General features: G+C 42.6%; 1 protein-coding gene across 1 annotated transcript in view; it reads right to left on the bottom strand.

The window, feature by feature from the left end:
• The window catches only part of LOC113988510 (protein unc-13 homolog B-like), a gene marked incomplete at its 3' end in the record, with an annotated part of 121,171 nt that overhangs the window by 86,650 nt on the left and 10,456 nt on the right, over window positions 1-24,065 (bottom strand). The window contains exons 2-5 of the mRNA XM_039384254.1: window positions 7,741-7,770; window positions 5,649-5,748; window positions 1,722-1,839; window positions 654-777 (exon numbers count right to left, since the gene is read on the bottom strand). Coding sequence (XP_039240188.1) covers window positions 654-777; window positions 1,722-1,839; window positions 5,649-5,748; window positions 7,741-7,770 — 372 coding nt within the window. The remainder of the gene's footprint in view (window positions 1-653; window positions 778-1,721; window positions 1,840-5,648; window positions 5,749-7,740; window positions 7,771-24,065) is intronic.

Below are 24,065 nucleotides of genomic sequence, written 5' to 3'. Positions count from 1 at the left end.
TATTAGCTAAGAGCTGGAAAGAAAAGCTTCGTAAGCCTAGGATGCATTTTGGCTAAGGCCTTACTTTTGGGGTTTATTTGGTTATTTTGTTTGCTTGTTTTTAAGTAAAATAAAATTTTAAAATTATACACGCTTGAGATCTGTTTGCTCCAATTAGCTACTTTTCCATATTCTGTATTTTACAACCACAAGTAATTGCCAGAAAGGCACTTTTTACAGCATCAAGTTATTTGTATACTCTGCTAATGATAATGTTCAGGAGCATTAAGCATTAATGTTTCACTAACTGAACTGCACACTCCTAAGACAGCTTATGTGCACCTACCACAGAACAGCCCTAGCAATGCCAAATTTATCTAGGTACAAAAAAACAAATGCTTCCTGCTCAGGAACAAAATCTGTGACTACACAATCCTGAAATACTATTAAGATGACAACTCTACTACTCGTCTAAACATTCCAGCACCCAGGGACTTTCAGATACTCCACATTTATTTGGATCTTGTAAAAAGAAGCCAAACAGAAAATGAATACCAGAAATTTATCTCCACTGAACTATACTGACTGAACTGAGAATAAGCACAACTTGATTATAAAACTCAATCTGCTACCACTTTCTCTGCACTCTGGGTAAGTTATGGAAAAGCACTCACCAAAAGGTAATTCAAATCTTGTGTCCAGCAAAATTTTATGAGGAGTTGGGTTTTTGGTTCCACAGATTTCATCATGTTTCATTACAACTTCTGCCTCCAACGTAGACCATTCCCCAGGACCTTCCTGTGGATCACGAGCCACATGTCAATGAACTTTCAAGTCTGAAGAACTTTATGCAGCAACTCTTATACACTTGTTAAAAGATTCCAGGAAGAGCTTTACAGCATTATCAAGGCCTAGTACTTTGTTTAACATCAAATTACATCCAGTCAGCATGTGCTGGCTTTTTCTTCCAAACTGGATTTCTTCGAAGTCTCAGAGGCCTTTAGCAGGACAAGTAGCAAACATCTCCTAGCTTAACTGCTGCCTTCTTAGTGGAATTGCAAAGGTAAGACCTCAAAGACAGGACCAAGGAATGCTTGCACAGCCACAGACCTTAAGCCACACTGCTGAGCATCCCCACTCTTTTCCCTGTATGGAAAATATACTCTCTCTCTACCTGCTCAAATTCAATAATCTTCTAATTAAATACACTGATATTTGAGTTAAAAAACCAAATATGTCTTGCTTAGCTGCAACGACTGCCAAATTCAGTAGTTAGGGCAGTTACAGACATTGGCACATCCCACTTCCTACTTTTTTCCATATATACCAGTATCAGTAGACACCCTCTAACACTGCAATCAGAAGCCCTAAGAAGACAATGCAGACATGCTCTGGGCCTACTCTGTCAGCTGGACTAAGAGAGTCTTTAGCAATAAGTCACAGAAATTTGAGCATCAGACGAAGCAGTCAGTCCTTAAGATTTCAGACACTTGTCACTTACATGTTCCTTAGCAAATTAAGCCCTGGTTTTTGAGTCCACATGACTAAAATGAGACCAAAAACCCCTGTGTAATTTTGGTCTCACTTCAAAACCAAAACCAATAAAATGAGAGAGCCCTCTCTGGTCACCCAGCCTTCCTGACTTTTCAAGTGGATGTTTTGCTGAGGAGCACACCCAGGCCAGATTTGTAACACATTATCTATTAACACTGGAGAAAATAAAGGTTCTGTGTGAGCTTAACCTCATCAGATTGGTGAATGGCCTTCAGAGCAATCCACACGGTCCCAACCAGGGTATCCCAGATCAGTCCTTTGTTCCATACTTCAACAATTAGTCCCAGGTCCAGTCGGTTGATCTCACTGCAAGAAAAGAAAAGGCATCACAGGCGAGAAAAAAGAGAATACCATCCAATTCTGTTTTAGGTTCCAATTACCACCATGATTGTACCAGTGAACTCTTTCCACACAGCAGTGTCAAGCTACAGAAAGCTTCTGGAAGTCTATGGTCGAGGCAGCTCATACTCACAAAGGTCACTAGTTTCTAATAACTACACAAAGATTGCAAACTAAAACCCAGGACTGTGTCATGCATCACCTGCCAGCTGGGAACTCATCTCTGCAGCTATGTACACAGGAGGAGGAAGTGTATCTTGGGCCAAAACCGAGGGGTGAATTGTTCTTTGTCATCAGGCACAACATTTCTAACAAAGTGGGTGTCTCCCTTGGCAGCACAGCAACACAAGTGTGCTCTGGCAGGTGCAAACATGCCAATACTTACCTGTGAGTGGAGCTACCCCATGTCCAAAGTAACAGTCCCAAAATCACAGCTGCACCAGCAGCACTACCTATTGCTCAGGGCTGTGTTGCACCACTTCTGCTCCAGCACTAGCTACTTCCACATGGCCACCGAGTGCCAAGTTCTTGGAAATACTTATCTGAAGGTTTTCATGACATCTTCCCTTTCAGTAAGGAAAGAATGCATCTCAAATTTGCTTCCTTCCAGTGTTTCATAGCATTTATACCTCTCTCTTCCAAGCTAGTTTATAACCTGCCTACTTCAGAACAGCCTGACACATACACAGCTGGTAAAAACAATGAAGTACAGAACAATCCTGAGCTGTCTGTTGATACACAACTTCCTCACACTTATCAGGAAGAAAGGCTATCACTCCTAATTCTTTGAGCTCAGGGCTTCCCTTCAGTGCAAATGTTAATCCCCAAAAGTAGATATTTTGGACAGTCAATCCAAAGCTGCTGCCTTTTGTCCTTTGGTCCAAACATATCCATTTTACATCCTTCAAGGAAATTTAAAAGTATGTTAGTCCCTAATTTCTATAGGCTGCCATCATGGCCAAAAAAAGAAAGAACCGCTGCAAATCCCAGCATCTATTTCAGCTTTGTCCCCTTCTTACAACTAGAAAAGGGAACGCAGTATCTACAAGGCTCAAGACAAACCCTACAGCTACAGCAAAGCACATTAATATCTATTTTAAATCCAAGTGCTTCTGTTCACGTTTGAGACACAGGAATTGAGGTCAGCAGTGTCCAGTACTTGGGTGGCTCAGTCTACACTAGTTCAAAATCAAGCTATTACATAGGCCTATTATGACTTTATTGCTAGCATCTTGTAATTCCAGCATCCTCTGTTTAGACAGGCTTTCACAAATACAACCAAACCAACAACTGTACCAGTACTGCTCTGCCCCTCCCACTGCTTGCCTCTTGGAAGATGATATTTATCTGACTCCAGGCTGCTGATGACTGGCTGTCTGCAGGCTGGACCAGCGTGAGGCCAAAAAGGGAAGGGAAGGAAGAAATACTCTGTTTTCAATCACAGTGTAAAACCCATGTTCTTTGCTTCAACATACATTGACAGAGCAAGACACTGATCCTGAGACACCCAATGGGCTTCTGAACAGAACTCCACAGGATAGGTCACCAGATAAGAATAATAAAGATATTTTCTGTACAGTGGCTTTGACTGCCTTTGTGTCTCCCTTTCTCCACCTTCTGGTTAGATACAGAACAGCTTCAGAGAACAAAAGAGCTGAGACTGGTATTTGGTGTCCCTCCCTTTCCACACATAGATAGAATTTAAATAAAATACCTTTCTTTAACACCAAATTAATCATCATGTTCTAAACATCAGTTTGCAGTTTCATTCAAGAGGTCCTTGCTGCAAATATGCAGTTCTTTTTAAAAAGCTGCTTTAAAATTAGAAGATGTCCCCAAAGAATAAATTAAAATGTTTTCCTGGTTTGGTAAATATCCAAATTTCAAACAAGCCCAGAGCCCCCAGTTCCGAAGTGCTACATCTCACAAGAAGTTTGGAAGCAAAAACAACAAACACAGACAAAAGGCATTTTCTTGCTTGTAGTCTGTTCTTCTAGTATGCCTCACAAAGAAGGTAAACACAAATACAGACAGTAAAAGCATCCTTCCCTCAGGGAAAAACAACTGTATTAAAAATCCTTTTCCAACTCCAGAAAGAAAAAGAGCAAACTAGAGAACAGTAGTATTGGAATACCAGTGTTATTCCTCCTGGGACAACTTAATGTACACAGGATCATGCAAAACACGTTTGCTGCCACATGTAACATTTCTGTCATAAAGAAACAGCAGAACTACTGTGCAGTTGCCTGGCTAAAGCAGGGGTGATAATGGCGAGGTAGTTCAGCTAATATTCTGCTTTCATATTCCCTAGCAACTAATTATGGAGCATTACAATGACCTTACAGCAGGATAGCTCAGCTCCCAGCTGATACTGGAGTGCAGTTCCAGGAGCTCCTTCAGGGAAGGGAGGAGGACCAACCCTGAGAGCCTTCATCCAACATGCTCAAGTGCCTTTCTTAAACCACCTCTGAGTAGTCTCCTCTGCAGCTGGCCATGTTCAGAGCCAGTTCCTGTCCACAGGATGAGCACAAATCACAGGCAGAATGAGTTAGTAGTTTGGGTATAGGTGTGTGATTTGACAGACAGTTACTGTCCCCTGTCCCAACTTTACCCAGTCCTGCATGGTTTACATCAGTGACAGCCATAGCCTCTGTCCAACCAGGAACTGCAGAGCTGAGCAGATGTATTTCACCAGATGCCAAAGGACAGACTCTCTGCAGGAGCACACCCCTCTCATACTGCTCCAAAAGCAGACTGGCACCAAAAAAGGGATGTAGGAGCACAGCTATGACGCCAACACTGTGCTAACCCAGGTGAACTCCTTAACCAGAGGCAACAACTTCCCGCTTTCAGCTGAGGAGAACCAACTGCTTCTGGATTGGGAAACATGCTCACAAAATCCCATGTGGGTGTCTTACTACAGATACTATGTAAACACCGCAAACACGCTCAAAACCAGCAGCACTAGCTTTGACTCCACAAGATGAATACAACATCATTCCTCCCCATTTAGTTTGCTTTGTCTTACAAAGCTATAGAAACGGAAGCAGATGCAGTATAATCAATAAGTCATTCATCCACTAGAAAAAAAGAAAACCACCATTGTGAAAGATACTGGGAAATCTTTGGCTACATGTCAGGATCAGAGCCAACCAGAAGTGCCGAGTGCACCAGAAGCCCGGGAAAAGCTGGAATGAACTGGTTCTGCTGCTCACGGCAGGGACTGGCAGCCCCTTAAGCTGAACCAGAGGAGCTGGAAAACACATTCATGGGCACTGGGCCAATGGCAGAACACATCAACACACAAGCAGCTCCCACACTAAGGTAACCAGGATCACCATGTGGAGGTCCTGAGTGCATTAACAACAGCCCTTAATTGCCCTGACCAGCCCCTCCAGCAGCCTCCACCCACACCCTGGTCCAGGGTCCAGGAGCTCCATTTAAGCTCAGCTATGGGCCTTCAGCCCTTCTCTAAACTATGCTGTAGGTGTGTGTGTCTCTTGCTCATAGCCACAGCTGTGCAGGTACCTGGCCAAGGACATCCATCCAGACCAACCCACAGACCGACTTCCCAGCTCAAACTCAAACTTACCTCCTCCCTATAGACCTGACTGGCAATTGCCAGTCTGTGGCACCGGCAGAGACAATCTCCAGGCTTGTGCATTTTACCCACCCAAATACTCCAACCCATGCACACAAGAGCAGCTCTGTGTGAGTGTAGGGGCTGTGGAAGGACTCGACCACAAGCACCTCAAGCTGTGCACCCCCATACTTACAACATAAAGTCCTGTTCCCAGCAGGGTTGGTCACCACGCACGGCCACCGTCGTGCTCTTCACATTTTGCACCTTCAGTGTCACATACGTATTGAATTTATCTGGGGAATGAGACACAACAAGTTATCTCCATCAGCAGATCCCTTCATCCCATACGCGCAACACATCAAGGTTTTCAGCTCACACAGTGCATCCAGAGAGGCCCCAAGTGAAAAGCCCATCTGGAAAGACGTCACAGGGTTTAAGTGGCCAAATGGTCATGATGTTTTTTACCTGCCATCAGATTTTGAATCACAGCTTTTTTAGAAATTCAAGCACAAACAAACAAGATAAGGCAACTAATCACCTGCAGTAAGACAGGGACAAAGAAAGCATGTAGAGAACACAGACACTTAGTAAGATGCTGCTACTGAAATGCAGACGAGGAAGAAGAGACAGTCTGAAGGAACAGGGACCATCATGCAGACCAAGGAGAGCAAAAAACAAACTTGCAAGACATGCAAGCAAGCAGTTGAGTTGAACATATCATTTCTTCCCTTTTGACCCAAGTGCTCTCCTAGTTCCAACCTGGTTTTCCACCCAGGAGTCCACAAAGAAAAATCCTGAAAGAACTTTTTCCTCGTTCTTGCTCTTTCCGTGCTAATAAAACCAAAAGCAGCCAAGCATAGACACATTCAAAGTTTGAATATCAGCATCTGAGAATGATAAAACTTGCTTTTAAGGGAAGTTATTACCTGAGACCTATCTCTCAGTTTCAAAGAGCCTGGAACAAGACACGTTAAGTAGCCAGGAAGCAGTGTACGTATTTTAACACTTCAGTGTTCTGCTACATCTATTCCCAGTGCAAGTTAGATCACAGTCCATTTCAATACTGTCAAACTGCACATGGAAAACAAAGAGGTGACTGGGAAGAGCCAACATAGCTTTACAAGCAGGAAGTTCATGCCTGACAAATCTGATGACCTATTATGTTTCAGCATCTAGCTTCCAATATCCTAACAGAACGGGAAGGGAAATACATGATCCAGAAGGGATCTACATTTCAGGAAGAAGTAGGAATCACTGAAAGTCAGAGTCTTCATACCTGTCTACATCACTTGCATCCTCCTGGGACACCGGCCTTGTCAGTAAAACCACATGCTTTGCTGAGTTAAACCTAGGCTACAGGACAAATATTTTGCATCTGTGAGAAGGCTTCTTAAATAGAGAAAGGATAAAGTACACACTGTCTTCCTTCCAGTCTGGGCAATCAGCTTTCCTTCCCTGGAAATTCAAGGCTGGTGCACACACAGATCTTGACCTGATGTGAAGTATGGACAATGACTCCTGGAAAATTTTCTGCTCTAACCTGAGGACAGCTGTATCCAAAGAATAAAGCTGAACAAATAAGTCATGAATACAGCTGTGCAATTGCTTGGTATCTAAGCACCTGCACAGGTGTTATTCCAGAAGCAAACTTCTTTTCTAAACTGTACATCAGATTTCATTCAATAAACCTATTTGCCTGCTAAGGGATTGCTTGCCACCTACCGAACCACAGTGAAAAAAAGCTGCCTAAACTGTAAATTCTGGGTGTCACCAGCTGTTTGTTTTTACTTTATTACACAGACACAAAAAGTAGTGGATGGGGTTTTAATTTCAAGCACAGCCATTATGGACTGTCACATAAGGGAATGAGTCACTTCTGCAATTCCATCCAGCAATCCTGATCAGGATCAAGAAGGCACTGAATCCACACAGGTACACACCAGTCCTGTTCAGTGGACATTTTCAGATCCTGTTTTGAACAGGGACAGAGGAAGGATGAGCAAAAGGGCAGGGTGGGTAGGAAAGGGTGACAATAAAGGAACACATTTCCTTATTCATCACCTGTTCACGTCAGTGAGCAGACAGGTTTTCAGCACTATGACACCACACCACAGCCTCAAGCTTTCTACTAACTCAAGCTGCCCGGATGCTCAAGGCAGATCATGTCACTCCTAAGGAGAACGTGGAGGAGCCGAGAGGGGGTGGATGGAACATGAGGGAGCAGAACAAACAGCAGTGAGAGAGGTGTCCCTATTGCTGCAAATTAGCAGTAGAGCATGGCTTACCTGGTGGTCCATGGAGTTTAGCTTTTTTTACTGGAAAGAGAGAAGAAAAAAGAAAAAAGAGGCTGTTAGTGATTTTGTCCTGCTGCAGTTGAGTTAGAGTGTCACAGTGCATCGCATTAATTGGACAACATCCCCAGTAGAGACCTGGTGGCTGGAAATCCAGTTTAACAGATCTGGAGACAAAAACTTCTTTGTACCCCCATGGCACCTCTCTAAAGTGATGCATTTAAAAAAAAATAATCATAGGCTTAATGTGTGAAAAGTAATGTGATATGGCTAATGGAAAGCAATTTCAAAATCGGTCCTTTGCAATCCCTCCCACAAGTTACTGTTGCTTAGCAAGGTGTCATTTCATACCACCTCACTTACAAAGTTACTTAAAAACACTCTAGAAGAAATAAACATTTCTTTATAAACAAAGAAACTTCCCTAACAGTGCTCAGCAGACCTTCAATCACAAACTGAAAATAATCAAGCCTGAATAGCAGCTCTATAAGTAGCTCTATATTATGACATCTGTAAATTAAATTAACTAAGCCAAACAAACAGTGGTCTAAAGTCAAATGTCACTTTTACAAGCTCTCCTCTGTTAATTTAATTCCAGGACAGTACTTATATATAAAAATAGAATTGTTAAAACAAAACAGCATTGGTTCTTATCTCGCCAGATGAAGAAGGTCCATGTCTACCCAGGGGAGATTTTGTTTACATTTCCCTTTTGCAAGCTCATATCCTCACTAGAATTGCTAAGTGTAACCACTAAGAGAAGACATCTCCAGGCTCCAGCTAGTTTTCCCAGTGGAAAACTAATACTAAGAAGAAAACATATTTAGCAAGCTAGGAATCAAGATATACAGAGAGCAAAAACTTTTAAAAGCTGGTGTAGTGAAGTTTCCTTCAGAAAACAGAGCTGCCGATACTTAGTAGTGGTTCACAGTGTCCAGCTTTCAAGATGAAAATTCTAGAAAGGAGCATTAAAAAAATCAAAAAAATAATAAAATGCCCTTACACAAGTTACATGCAGAGCTGCAATGGAGTGTGATCCTGGAGAATCCACTTGCTATCTGAGAAATTCTCCTTTGTGAGCACTGACAGTCCAGGTAGATGTTTGCATGAAGGAAAATGCCGTACCAGGTATAGTATGAGCCAGAAGCCTCTCAAACAGACGCTAAAAGAGCTGTGCCTTTCACCTAGGCTGACAAGGCCCACAAGCCATTCAGTCCAAAATAAACTGTCATTTTCTCCCACGTTCAGGGCCTGAAGCATTCCTGATGCTAAACCTAGTGGTGCAAGCAAAACATACGATGGCGTGGGCCAGTGTTCCTGCTCACTGAAGATACAGATTCTGTTTGATCTCCAAATCAATCAGTCTGTTTAACCATGGAGAAACACACAGGCCAATCTACCCACTTTCTAGGTGCCTTTGCACGCCACACAAAAACAAGCATTCCATGAACTACGGCTCTGGAGTGGGCAGGCACCAGCTTATCTCTGAACCTCCCCTCACCCCTCCTTTGCAAGAGACAGGAGACAAAGAAACAAGTGCATGAGCTTGAGAAAAGGAAAAAAGGAGAAAGAGGGAAGGGGACCAGCAGTAAGCTTCAGCTGGCCTCTCCCTCTGTTTGTAACAAGCTCTACTACTGTTAGCAAGGAAGCAGAGGTAACTCCAGTGTGGAAATTTGCTATTATATGTCGAAAATGCAGATAGAGTAGGCCACTGGCTCCTAAAGACAGAGACTAGACACTGCCACTGCAGTGAGGAATATGCAAACTAAGAGGCAGATGCCATCTGTATGTTGTGGTCTCAGCCTCTAAATATTCAGAGGTTCATTTTTCATTTGATGAAAAGCAGCAAACCCTGCACTACCTCAGAGTGCTGAGAAGGGTGCCTGTGTGGGGCTTCAGCAAGAGCTGCCCCAGGGCCTGCAGCAAGAGGAATATCCCCAGGCAGCAGCCAAGCTAAACAAAGATCACAAGCCTGCTACAGATCCACATAACAAAAATGAGAGTCTTTAGCAACTCCTAGGAATGAACACCATGCCTCGAGACAAAGTGCAAACCTTCAGCTGAAGAAACAGGGCTTATAACTAAGAGCTGGATCACAAACCTGGGAGTCTCATCTCACCAGTAACTCTTTTGCTCTGCCTGCAAGTCTACACAGAATGTCCAAAAAGTTCCCATGAAAAGTGACTTGGACGTGTTTTATTTTGTTAGCCCCACAGGAAAGCACTTCCTAGGGGTGTGTAAAAAGCATTGCAAAGGTGCAGCTCCCACAATATCTCAGGATTGGGACTGACTGTGATACTGCAGGGTTTCCCATTTAACAGTTTGAAGGTCTGGGAGTTCAGAGCTGAAAAGAGCTGCTCGGCTCTGCCAAGGCCCAGCCTGTTTGTCAGCCCAGCGAATCCACAGGTTGGTTTTCTACCCACACCCGCTCCTTCTGTCTGGTTAGAGCTCCTCTGTGCCAAGTGTCCAAGGAAGGACTCAAAGAAGTAAAGAAGCTGCAAAGAAGCCTGATGCATTAGTTGCTCACAGTGTTGTGACAAAGGCTGAAAACCCATTGCTACTTCAGATGCAGAGTGACAGCACCTCGAAATTAAGCCATGTGTAACACAATATTTTTATAATATAAAATCTGTAGCACAAAATGAAACCAAGCTTCTCTAGAGCACTCAACAACACTAAGTTTCACAGATATAGTTGCTCCTGAGTTGCCATACAGTAAAAACCTAAAGTAAGTTAAAAGTCTAGATCAGATACTTCCCGACTCACTCCCATTTATCCCACAGCACTTCTGGTCTCTGAGAAAGCTGTGTTTTTAAACCATCAGGAAATGTTAAATTCTGTTCAGTTTCAAATGGCTTCTCTCAGCAAACCGGGCAGCACAGAAAGTCCATCCATTCCGAGGCAAACATTGAACTCTGCTGAACTGTGATCCTCCCATGCCACTGCACAGGATGAGCAGGACACCAGGGAGGGAATGAAAATGATATAAAATTAGAAATGAAAGTGAGACCTAGTGCTTTACACTGCTACATGCAAGCAGTGCATGACACAGATGGACAAAGATGCACCTGCTCTCACTGCATGTGATGATTCATTTAATCACCAAGAAAGACTTGGGTATATCAGAGACACAGCTATTGCAAGGAGAAAGCCAACAAAAATTGATACAGAGAATCCCCCTCTCCTCCCCCCCACCCAGCATTTCTCACCATTTTGGCATTACTCTTACAAAGAGACAAGAAAAAATTAAGTTGAAGTCTTGTATGCAACTTTAAAAGAAAAAAAAAAAAGCCACGGCAAGATTCCAGGTGCTTGACTACCATCAATTACAAAGGGCTAGAGAGTCAGACAGACTCCTAAAGACCAGGAAAGAAAAATAGAAGCCAAGGATAGAAAAAAAAAAAAAAGGTCCAGAATCAATCACTGTGGAAGGATGAAAAAACAACAGAGCGTACATTAGTATTCTTAAACTCAAGTTCTATGAAAAAAGTCTTGCTATCCACATATTTTTCAAACAATAACTATTTTTTTCCTGACTAAGTGCTCCATACACCAGTGAGAGAATTAAAACTGAGCATGCCAAGTTCAAAAGACACACCGCTCAACCCTCCTAAGCAGGCACACACTCATATTCAGTTAAAAGGAACCAGAGTGTTCTGAACACCTGCACATTTCAGATCACCTGTAACACCTGCTTGCAAATGAGAGGGATGCAGACACAGGGAGTGCCTGAGCAGATGGCCAAAAGATTACATTCTAGCTAAATCCAGCACATGACTTAGCTGGTCACTCAACACGCTACAACAAAACCTACATCCTTTCACAGGGGCCAGTGAAGTGCCATGGAGGGGCTGTGGGAGAAATCAGAATGAAAGGACACTGTTTTAATTAGCGCTCTTAAAAATAAATGCAATGTTGAAAGCAGAGCACTCAAGTGCATTTTCATGATCAGCAATTTGATAAATAGTTTCCTTTTCCCTGGGAAATACAAATGGTCATTGTGTTTTCGAGAGCACTCTAACTTTTACAGTAACTGTCTCCAGCTGAACATCAGAATTAATACGTATTTCCATTTCACTCTGCTTTTCTCACCTTTTCCAGGTGCTCAGACTTCAGTGTACAGTGACACGCAGCAGTAGGTGCAAAGGTTGCTTAAACAACAGAAGTAAGAGACCACAGAAAGCTGCTCATACTACCCTAAGTAAGAATAAGTCAACACACCAAATACATGGCCTGTGCACCCTGCAGCAGGCACGGAGAAGGGAGGAAACCCTTCTGGGAGGGACGCAATGGTCAGGCAGTGCTCCAGCCCTTCAGGTGTGTTACATTTTCTATAATCAAGACTTTGGAAACAATTTTGCTGTCTGAACCCTGCACCAACAGCTATAGCACATGAACCTATAGCAGAGCCAGCAACACCTCCTACCCACTTCTTGAAAGTTATTTATAAAATCTACGACATAGCTGGTAAGTGGCACAAGACTGGCACATCTAATGAGGACTGCCCTGTCCCTGGGGATCCCACCCTGACACACAGGGATCTTTCCCAGAATGGGCCCGGTTGGAAGGGATCACAGTGGGTCATCTGGTCCAACCTCCCCTACACAAGCAGGGTCATCCTAGAGCACAGACAGTTCTTGCATATCTTCAGTGAGCGAGACTCCACAGCCTCTTTCCTCCTTTGGAAATCAAAATGTGCACAGACTGCACACCCTCATCTCCCACCTGAGGGTGAGGAATCCTTGTCTTTCTCAATACCTGAACCCAAAGGTGCTCCAGGCTGGAGGAAGAAGAGGCCATGCAATGATCTGACCTCTGATTTTAAGTCAGTCACTGTTTTGTTTCACGTGATCCCTATTAAAGCCCAGTAGCATCAGTTATGCCATTAAACGCAACTGCATGTGTCAGAGTAGAACAGCAGTACTGACTGTGCCACGAACCTCTACTCCTCGCTTCATAACTCCAAGAAAGAGCTGGATAAAACAGCAGTACAATGGTTTCCTGAGTCTGTTATGAAGATTCGACATGTCACAGTCACAGCCTGAGACAGGTCTAAAAAGAAAGGCTCCACTACATTCTCACACATTCAGAACTAAATTATGTTCAGAAGAAAAAGATTTCCCTGAAGTAGCTCAGAGGAAGCATAATTGCACAGGAGGTCCCAGGGACACACCAGCACTCAGCAGCACCTCAACAGCCTCCGCTGCAGAGAGCCCAGAGCAGGTTCCACTCGGGCTCCGACTCCTCGCAGCAGAGCCCAGCACAGCTGGGCTGGTTACTGCAGACGAGAGACTCCCTTGGCCTCAGGGTCCACTGACAGACACAGGACCTAAGTCACATTTATTGCTTTGTACTTCGTTTTTCTGCCAGGCAAAAGAGACCGCTGGTTTACATATAAACATTGGTCCACTCAAGCAGGGAAGAAAAGAGAGTACTTTATGCCCCAGTGTATTCCCCTTGAGAATGACATAACGGAAACACAGTGGGCACCTTCATGGACCAGCAGTCGTAAAAGCTGAGGCCGAATTTCACAGTACATGGAGGATAACATTCTGTTTCTGCTTCATGTGAAATGAGGGCTGGGCTGTTCAGAGAACTTCCCTGCTGCCAGAAGGAAGAGGAACTACTGTGAAATGCCACTCTGCTGGGTAACTCAGGAACTGCAGGAACACAGCACAGATTTTCAAAAGTACCTGAAGAAATAAGGCTGCATCTAAGGGCAGAATTTTTCCTACATAGTGCTTGAAACAGTCCTTCAAAAATCCACCACCTTGCTGACTGAGACAACTGTGGAGGAATCCGGATAGCCAATTCACCTCAGCTGAACCGAGGGATCGATCTGCTTTAATAAGTAGTCCGGAAAATTGGAGTGGACACAGTATGAGTTTATTAATTTTTAATAGTTCACAGAAATGAAAAAAAAAAAATCCAAACCACAAAGCACTTACACACTGCAGTTCCCATTCATACAGCAAAGAGCTTTCTTCAATTTGACCACTCTAAATGCCCACAGGACAACTTGATTTGCCCTTCCCAAGCCCTTGCAAAGCACATCAAACAAAGGGAAGGTACGTTCCCTTCAGCAACCAACCACCACTCAAGGATTCTTCTCAAGAAGGCGGGGGGGGGGGGAGAGAGAGATTCTATTCTGCTGTCTGCGGATAGCAAATTGATCTACCCAAGGGATTTCCATATTGCCAGATGTCTTGAGAATGAATTAGAATCCCTCCTAATTCACATGAATTAGCATCTTCCTGCTCAGATGACCTACAAATTCATTATCCTGTCCAGAGACACACAAAGCTACTAAGTCTCTTTGATTTACAATACAATTTCCAGCAAACAGCTTTCTACCAGTGACTCCACCCTTCCTGCACACTGGACAGTGACTGACAGCAGCTGGGACACATAACTGCTTGAAAGGTTTTCCAGATTTCTGTGCTAAGTGGACATACACTCAATAATAACTCCATTCACGTTCAGCACCATTTCATACAGGATTTCTAAGAACGTACACATCCCAATAACTCCACACCGCCAAACCTCACTAGATGCTCCCCTGTTCAGCTGTAAATTCTCTGGTCAGTTGGGATCAAGGACTTGCACTCATACAAGTGTTACAACCTACAAATAGATAGCACCCCACTTGCTTCCCTCCACAGTCCAGACACTCCACACCTTGAGGCTGACAGATCAGTCCCAGAGGGATACTGTAGTTGCTGCCTGGTTCTGCTTACTAAGCTTCACCCCAACATTTACTTCTTGCCAGAATTTTCACCCGTATGGGACAAACTATGATGAGCAAAGAACTGAAACCTACCCAAAAAATGCCTACCTTTTTATATAAAGATATATATCATAGTCTTGTCTAAATCTCTATTACTGCCATAGCCAGTGGGCATGACAGTGACACAGGACAGTGACCAGGTGTCTGGAATATTCCACGGTGTTTCCTGCACATAAACTTGAGAGAGCTGGCAGGACAACACAATGGCCTATCTACACAAAATTGATCAAACCAACAGCTAATATACTGTGCTGAACCAATTATAAAATAAAAGACACATACAACTACTTTGCTGAATCATGCAGTTTGATCCCCTTACTGAAGTGGGTAATTTCACACCTCCTGCAAATATTGTCACTTTTCAGCTCAGCTTTCGCATAAAACTTGGTAAGTGTATACAGCACAGCACAGCTTGCATCAGAGCTTCAGAGTGTTCTGCTTTTTCCATCCTTACCAAAGTTACTAGATAACATAAACAGAACCAATTAAACAACTGCATAGAAAATCCTTTCTGGCAGTTACAAACACTACAATCAAAATCCACATTCTCACGGTATACCTGGAGGACAGGACCAACTTTGCAGACCCTTTAGCAATTGTGGTTTGAGTTTTTTTTAAATAAAACTCAGTCCCCATCATCAAAAGAAGCCTTCTCTTAAAAGATCCTACTTCTCTAAAAGGTATTTCATGTGATAGAAGGAGTGACAATTCAATTTACTTTCTGTGCTGGTTTAATGTAGAGGCAGTTAATGTAAATAGGCTTCTAAACACTTTCAATGACAAAATAGATTCAGACACTTAGAGACGCATCTGGGTCTTGTTTACAGGTTAATCTGTTACCAGATTTGATTTGACACACTGACTTACCATCACACAGGTTTTCAACCTCCTCAACTGAAGAGTTTCATATGCATTCTAGTTTGGTGCTTAGCTCAAGAACTCAACTACCTGAAATATTCCTTGAACTATTTCAGCAACAGAAATTCACAAGTGAAGAAAACACTACAGCAATTTAAAAAAATTGTAAATAGTGCTGCAGAAGATATACCATGGGGATTGCATTTCCATCAGAGTATTGCACAGCAAAATGAAACATGTATCTCAAAGAAACACAAACCGAGTGTTTTACCAGGGAACTATATAACAGGAAAAATGGAACTGAAACTATGTATGCAACTTGTAGAGACCAACTGTGACAGGGAACTAAATGCAACAGGAAAACTAAAGAGGTCTGCAACTGATTCCTTCCTAGAAGTAGACATCAGATTGCTCTTCTGAATCCTTATACCAGCATTTCTCCAGAAAGTAGTATCAGGCAACAAGGTCAGGCTGTTACCTGTTGCTTCGAAAAGTATCTGAGGTAGAACAACTAGGACAGGGTTCACTGAGAGGAAAGGAGGGAGGAGACTCACAAAACGACAGGTCCCAAAACCCAGAACTCCCCTCATCTCTGAACTTGTAAGCAGATACGTTGATTTTACTAAAAATCTAGCACAGAACAGGATCTATACTGGCAAAACATAATCAATACACCATGACCACTCAGCACTGCAAAAGGAATCCAGCATTTTAAAACATGCAGATCATTTTATCCAAAAAAGCCTCAGGAGATCTTACCAATAAAATGCTTAAAACATTGATAAGCTATTTTGTAAACCACAGATCAAATCATTGTTACATTAAGCATTAGCACTTACTGAAACTTCTGTTTTGCAGTAAGGAAGCTGCAAAAAGTTTACTTACAGCTGATCCCAGAAAAAGCTTCCTGAAAGGTAGTAGGAAGCATTCAATTGATTTCAGATAAAGAACAGCTGAAATAAGCTTGACAATATTGTTTCTTCTGGCTGAGGGGGGAAGTGTATTCATGAACCATGCAGCCAAGAAAGCTGGAATCAGATCCTGGGAAGCAATAAAGAAAGTAGGAACATGCAAGTCTTGAACTTTACAGCCTCCTGAAACAAATTAGCACTGCCAGCAATTCCAGAGTGCCAACAGCCCATTAAATATTTTCCAGTTTTTACATGAAACACACTTGGAAGGAGAAAAAGTGCAGAAGCTTCTACTTGCCAAGCAGCTTGTATGGTGAAACACTGAGGAGAGAGATGGAGGCAACAGTCTGGGGAGTGGAACACATCATGCTGGAATACCCAACACCAGGACACTTCTAGAAATTCCCATCACTGCAGATGCTCTTCCAGGCAAGAGTCTCCCTATCCCCCGTCTCCTACCTGCATGGTCCCCCAGTTCAGATGACAGGCAGGACACTTCTCCAGCCAACACAAAAAAAAGACCAACCCACTGAGTTCAAGTTGTCTTTCAGGTCATTAAAACAAGCTGAAAATCATAAGCCGTCTTCTGCCCACTTTGGGACTTGCTGGAAAGATAGCCTCCCAGTGCCCAGACAAAAATCTTTCCCCTAGAAATGCATCTCATCATTGTCCTTAAAAGGCTGTGCAGAAAGCATTTGGTCCAGCTCTCAAGAGCCCCACAGCCTGTGCTGGAGTACAAGGTGCCTCCTGCTTGTGTGCTGCTCTCCAGAGGGAGAGAGCATTTCTCAACCTTTTCAACTTATCTGACAATAATCACAATCTCAGTGCTCAATCAACTGAAAAGTTAATTCTAGCAAGGCAAGAGCCACCATACTCAGATGCGTATTTAGAATTGTGTTTTGCTCCTTCATAACCTTCCCACAGGCATGTTATCATCCACCTGAAATTTAACCTCACTCCCAGCTGTCATCTCAACATCCATTTGCTACTCAAAACCAAATGCCCAGGCTCTGACACATAGCCAGTGGAGCACTCAAACTATCTTCAAATGGCTTTCTTCACCAAGGAAAGGCTCTAAAATGTCAGTTCTGCTGTCCTATTTCTCCACTGAGAACTGCAAACAAGTCACACAAGAACATTCACAAGCAATATGCTACAGAGACCCCTTTTTATCACCTCACAGATATCTGCCTTGTGGTTACTGCCTCTCCCAGCACAATGACAAAGCCAGTCAACATTTGCAATTCACTGTTCCCCAAACATCACTTGTTTTCATAAGTCTGACAGTCCCACTGCTCAAACTCAGTGCTGGAATTCCCAAAGAACCTCTCTGACACCTCTGATCCCACACTTGGGTCCCAAACCAGATGTCTTCTGTCCCACAGACCAAAGGGCTCTTTGCACGCTTCCAGCTTGCACTATGAGAAACCATATAATGATAGGAAGGGCTGCAGAACAAGCCCATTTAGCTCATATATTGCCCATACAAACACCCAGACAATTCCTAGGAAAGACCATGGCATGATGATACAGCAGCACCTACCCTATAAATTAACATGCCTCCAGGCTTAGGACCCAGAGGTGACATTTTCAAAAGCAGAGTTTCTACAGTCTGTTCTACAACCAAATCCCCTCCGTTCCCAATATAATCAAGACCGAATGGTGCCAACAGGCAATTTCAGTTGAATTCCATGTTGGTATTTCTTCAACAGCAAGGGTGAATGCATGCTTCAGACACCTCACTTGACAGTTTAGCCTCTTTGCTATACATGTTTGCTGTCACTTGACAGCAGTATCGGACGTTTTAAAGTAGTGCAGACAACACAAGCAAACCCGTATCACTCTGCATTGAAAGGAAAGGGACTATCAAAGAGAGGCAAGATGCTTTGCTACCTGTCCAGCACAGCAAGTACAGTCTGGTGGCTTTTTTCAAAACTAAAATGAACAGCCTTTCCACGACCACAATACACGAAAGAAAATCCTTCAAATTTTGTGGGGCTATAAGCAGAGAGCTAAATCCCTTATTACTAACACCACCACTCCTCAAGGGCAGATACTCACACCTTAGCTGACTGAATAATCCCTCCTAGCTTTGGCTGACCTAGGGCAGGTAGGTGAGCATCACCTCCAACTGATTGGTCTGGATCGGTTACATTTTTCTTGAGAACTGGGAAAATAAACACAACACTGAAGTTCTCTTATGCTGTGCTTACAAACCAAGAGACTATGATTTTGTCCAAAGTTTGCTTTCCAAGGGGCTGGGGAAGCAGAGTGTGGTGATGGAGAAATGGATTTGACACTATTTGTGTAACAGAACACCTTGTAAACAAAAAGAAAACTGAGGATGTGGCCAGCTTCCCCAATTCCATGGAACAGCTAGCCGCACCTATACACACACTTACCACACAAACACTTAAGTTGCTAAAAAGCACAGTTAGGAGAAATTCTCTAACATCTATTTTTTCCTTATTTTGTCTGACCAGTACAGACAGGCTGCTGCAGATCCACTGAAGTTTCTGCCAGGCAGCTGCTTTGAACTGAGCAGTGAGGACAGGAACAAAATCTCCTATTCAAATCACAGAGATTATGAGAGGTTAATCCTCCTGACGCTGGCAACACAGACAGCTCTGTCAGGCGACCTGGTTCCCCAACCAAGAGGTGAACTAAACAGTAATCCAAGCTGCCACGCCTCTCCAATATTCTGCTGCAGACTTAATATTATTAGTAGAAAAAGCAGTTTGGGTGCAACATACTGGAGTGAGTTACTGAGTGTGTGACTCTCTCAGAAGATGTATTCTGTTAGATCATGCTTCGGTCACTTCGCTTTAAGGCGTTTCTAGGGGTTACAGATTTCTCCTGAACTTTCAACTGTTTTATGATTGGAAAAGACAGCATCCCTACTCCTGAATCTGTGCCATGTCAGGGAAAAAAAAACCTCTATCGAGCCTTTCAGAATTTTCAGATGTATAAGATAAATACTACTGGATAGAGCAGTAAAGGAGGCTTCCAATTTTCAGTGGTGTAATTGTCCTTTTTTTCAAATTCTTTAAGGTTCGGAAATACATTATTTTAAGTTAGTGAAAATGCCTTAACTGAATAAGAGAACAAAACCATCCCACTTAATTTTACACAAAACAGACTTCAACTCATATATGCATCCAGCTGCCAAAGACTAAGGAAATATGCATAATGAAAGACATATAATTGCACCAGAAGGCAGGAAAAGAGACAGACTGATAATGTATTAAGTCTGCTAGGAGCCAGCCTGAATTGGTAAACTGACTCTGATGACAAAACAACAACAGTTCAACTAGTTTATAATAAAAGGTTTGGGGGGGGGGGGGGAAGGCCACAGAGCAAAGATAAAAATAATTAAAAAACACACACACAACAAAACCCCTTAAAATTAATTCAGAAACCAGATGAATGGACAGAATGGCTTCTTGGGGTTTGTGGGGGGGGGTTATTTATTTATTTATTTATTTATTTTGAAAATAAGATAAACCTCTTTACAGAATCATTTCTGAAAAGACACAGAGCATATGCAGCTGCTGCTCAGACACTGTACATACAGGTAAAGGCCACTTAAATTACTAGAATCTTGCCAGAGTTACTAGGTCAAATCACACAGCCTGGTCACAGCCAGGTAACAGCTGCTTGAAGACACAACTACTCTGGTACCAAAGAAGACAGAGCAGAAATGACAGAATAAAACCACTTGTGTGTTTGTCCTTTGGCTGGTGTGTGCTTCTCTCCTGTCAACAAAAGCACTCAAGTCACCTGTACAGCCTCATGACTCAGATTTCTACACTCCCTGTTCAGATTTAGTGTAAACAAGATGCACCCTGGAAAAAAGGAGTTGCTGACTAACCACACTAGAAGTGATTGCCACCTAGTCACAGCCTTGGTCTGTTTTCTGGTAGTTTCGATTTAAGTTACAGAATTGCAAGCAATCAGCCAACTGGAACATGGCTAATTATCAAGCAGGACGGAGCACAAGTTTGTCCTGAAAGACACTGAGTTAAAATAGGATACTAACAAATACCACTGTTCGACTCCAGAAGTCTAGCATATTCACTAAAAGAGAAGCTAAAGAACAAAGCAACAGCACATTTGAGGTGGATTCAGTAACTTTTTTTTTCTGTTTTCTTCCTTTTTTTTTTTTAGCAAAAACATCTCATCATACTACAGCAAATGATCAGCTTCCAGCACCTGTGTTTTCCACACCAAATGAAGAGCGATTGGTCTACTTCAAAAAATGTTTTCATTAAAATACTATTAAAATGTTAATAATATATTAGTAATATTTCAGTAACATAATATTATGTTGTTTAAATATTTCCTGGTCTGGCTTCACAAACCAGAGAAAAGACTAATATGTAGGAGACAGAAATAAGCTTGACTGCAAGAATTAGGAAAGAGTAAAAGAACTGATCAGGATATGAGCTATGGTGTAACTCCATGAGATTCCCAGGCAGGAACAGGACATTTAAGAGAACGCTGCTGGCAAATCAATTCTTTGGCAGTCTGGCTTTACTTTTAGCATTCACAAACTGCTCAGACAACACTGGTTCTTGGAGGACACCATCAAATTGTAGAAATAGGACAGTTAGATGAGAGAGCTGTGCCTCACAAACAATTAGCATTCACCTGCCAACACTTTTGTTTCAACACAGCATGTACACAAAGAACCGAACCACGAGCAGGTCTTACTAATGACAAGGATTGTGCCCAAGACTGGTCTTCCAAAAGCCATGTTGTTTTCTGGCATTTGGGCCTTAACAAAAAATAAAGCGAAATTCCATCAGGCTAAACGCAGTAAGAATCAAAATCATTAACTAAAATAAACAGCCCTAGGTAACAATTGAGTATGAGCATGTTCCCTCGCTTGAAGGGGTTTTTTTATTTTTTTATTATTAACATTTGTAACTAGGCAAGATGCTACCTCAAAATTTTACCTTAATATACAAATTGTCTATAGCAATTTGTATAAGAACAGTAGTTTACATCACAATGAAGTTAGTTCTGTGAGGATAGTAAGACTGGAAGGGCCCTTTGGGACCACCAACTGTAATGTTGGTTTTCCCAACACCTTTACCACTTAAACCATTAAAAACCATTCCCACCTTCCAGCCTACACTTTAATTAATGGCACACTTATACCTTCTATATCTAATGTCAACACAATTCTCCACCTCAATGTTTTTCTTCACCCCGTGTTTAATTTCCTGGTGTTTTTTATGGACACAAGTGACAGATCCCATCAGCTTCTGTTTATCAGCACCACTGCGCAGAGTCACAAGGACTCCCCAACACATCTCCTTTCACCAAGATTCACATTTTTCAGCAATGCTTGTCATTTGCCTGTAAGTGTACAGCTCTCCTACATAACATCAACTCATTTTCATTATCACTCTCCTCAGGAGTCACTGAGTCCTTCATGCATTATACTTACCTGCTTCCAAATTTACTATGCCATTAGGACTTATCTTAAAAACAGCTTTGACACACACATTGCTATTTTTTCCTTGCCATGACACAAGTGGGAGACATCTATCTGCTTCCCCCACTAGTCTTTGCCACATTCCTAGCTTCTGCTACAGCCAGCTCCTTATAAACTTTTTATATATTTTGCCAATTCAAATTTTCTTTAAAAAAAAAAAAGTCTGTTACAGGATATGTGAGATACTGCAGAAGTTTGAATAGATGCATGCTTTCATCTAGAAACAAGAGACTATCCCAGCACAACCTTCCTCTCACGAACGCACGCCACATTTTATACCCAGTGACCTTCCACACTGCCTTCATCTGTCCGTAAAATTTTTATCATTCTCTCTTAAAAGTGTATTTTAAACCTTGCATATTGTCACAGTCCTGCCCGCTTTAGAAGTCAAGATCCATACTTACCCACGTCTATCACTCCTCTCCTTATCTTCCTGCCAATCCACAGAAACCACCTTTCTTGCCCTCCAGTTAGGTGATGCCACTTGTGGTTTTAGGTGACTGCTTGCTTACAAACTTCTGCTAACAGAGCACAGATTTCAAGTCTTGCATATTCAAGCACTCTGGGATACAGAATACCAGACTCAAATTCAGAGTATTAGAAGTTTTGCTCCCACCCCATATATCTGTGCATCATTTTCAATTTCAACCTCATAAGAAACAAGTCCTGCAGTCCAGGGACCATACCCAGCTCATCCTTACTCAACTCCCTCTCCCTACACACAGAAGTCTCATTCCTTCCTCTCTGGAAGCTGGCTGTTTCTCCTTTTCCTATGGCCAAAGCACATTCTGTTATCTGTTTTATTACCCTTTGCAAGATGTCACCTTGTCTGCTGAGGTGGAAGCCCCTGCCTTAGCCCTGGACTTCCTGATCCTCAATATACACCTTCCTTTAGAAACTGATTTTTTGCCCACACCTCTCACAGGTTCTGTGTTTGCTCACCATATCCTGATGCAATGATCAGATGAATCATCAGCTCTGGGGTCATTTCCTAGGTGGAGCCTTTTCTGTTATTTGAGATGCTAATATTTACCCCTGTAGCTTCACTGAATTGCATGCCCTCCTCCGTATCCAAGCTCCTTGCTTCAACAAAAGGCTTCTTCAGTTTCTCTGGAAGCCTGACAGTTGCTAATCTACATGTTTATCTGTTTACCTTAACAGTTTCAGTTGTGATCACTCAAACCAAGTTCAATTCTATGTCCAGCTTCCCTGAAGCATCTTCTGTGCCTCTCAAAGTCACGTTTACAGTTCACTCCATCAATTTTATGACTTCAGTCACTGATGGTGAAACTGCCAGATAACATAGCTCTCTACACCTAGCCATCACCAACAGCATCCACTCTCTGGTGTGGGGAGTCAATCTTTCACAGTGACAATACCCAGAAATGGTTCTCTCTAACCATGCTACGGGATTTTTACCCATATTTAAACCCTGGACTACGTGCAGTAGATCTCTTGTGCTATCACGGTAAAATCTCTTATCAGCTCCTCCCAAAGCAATTTCGGCCCAGCTGGTTCTCTTTTATCCACACTAATGCTGCTTTACAATTCCGCATCACCAAAGCCCAGTGGAATTTTCCCAGTCACCTCTATTCCTCTCTTTCCACAGCAGGACATCCCCTCCAAAATTTCTGTTCCACTCATAACCCCAGCTAATCTTATGGGGGCTAGTTCTGAGTCCTTCACTAACAGCCCCCTTCCCACCACTTCAGTCAAAGCTCCCCACTTTGCTTTACAACACTGATGTCTTTGCATCCCTTTGGAAACAAACTCAACACTACTAATTTAAATGTTTGTCATTGTTTGCTTTCTGTAACTGTAGCACATGTCATTTCAAGATCATTTAATCCCTACTTCATCTCCAACACCAGCTCCAGCTCCATTCTTTGAGAAAAAAAAAAATTCTACAGTGCAGGCCCCCAGCAAGTGTGCACAGGGTTAACTCATATATATTCAAACTTCTGTCACGTGCTGCTCTCCTCCAATAAATCCTGAACTAATTTCTACATCTTTGACTTAAGTATCAGATCTACCCAGAATGGTAACTTCAAGCTCAAGTTTACAACAGAAGTAAAAGTTCTGTAGGTCGAGCTCTGTCAAACGTCACTCCTCCCACCTAGCAAAAGTGCAACAATATACTGATTTAACACTGCAATCCAACAGGTCATGGCATGTCTTGATCTCTTTTTAACTGTTGAAAAATATGGAAACACTTCTCAATATAGTCAGATTAGTCATAATACAACATCCACAGGCCTCT

This window comes from Pipra filicauda, unplaced genomic scaffold (assembly GCF_003945595.2).
Source record: "Pipra filicauda isolate LSUMZ 115617 unplaced genomic scaffold, ASM394559v2 scaffold343_size770392_pilon, whole genome shotgun sequence".
Classification (NCBI taxonomy): Eukaryota; Metazoa; Chordata; class Aves; order Passeriformes; family Pipridae; genus Pipra; species Pipra filicauda.
This window is presented reverse-complemented; position numbering and strand designations above follow the sequence as displayed.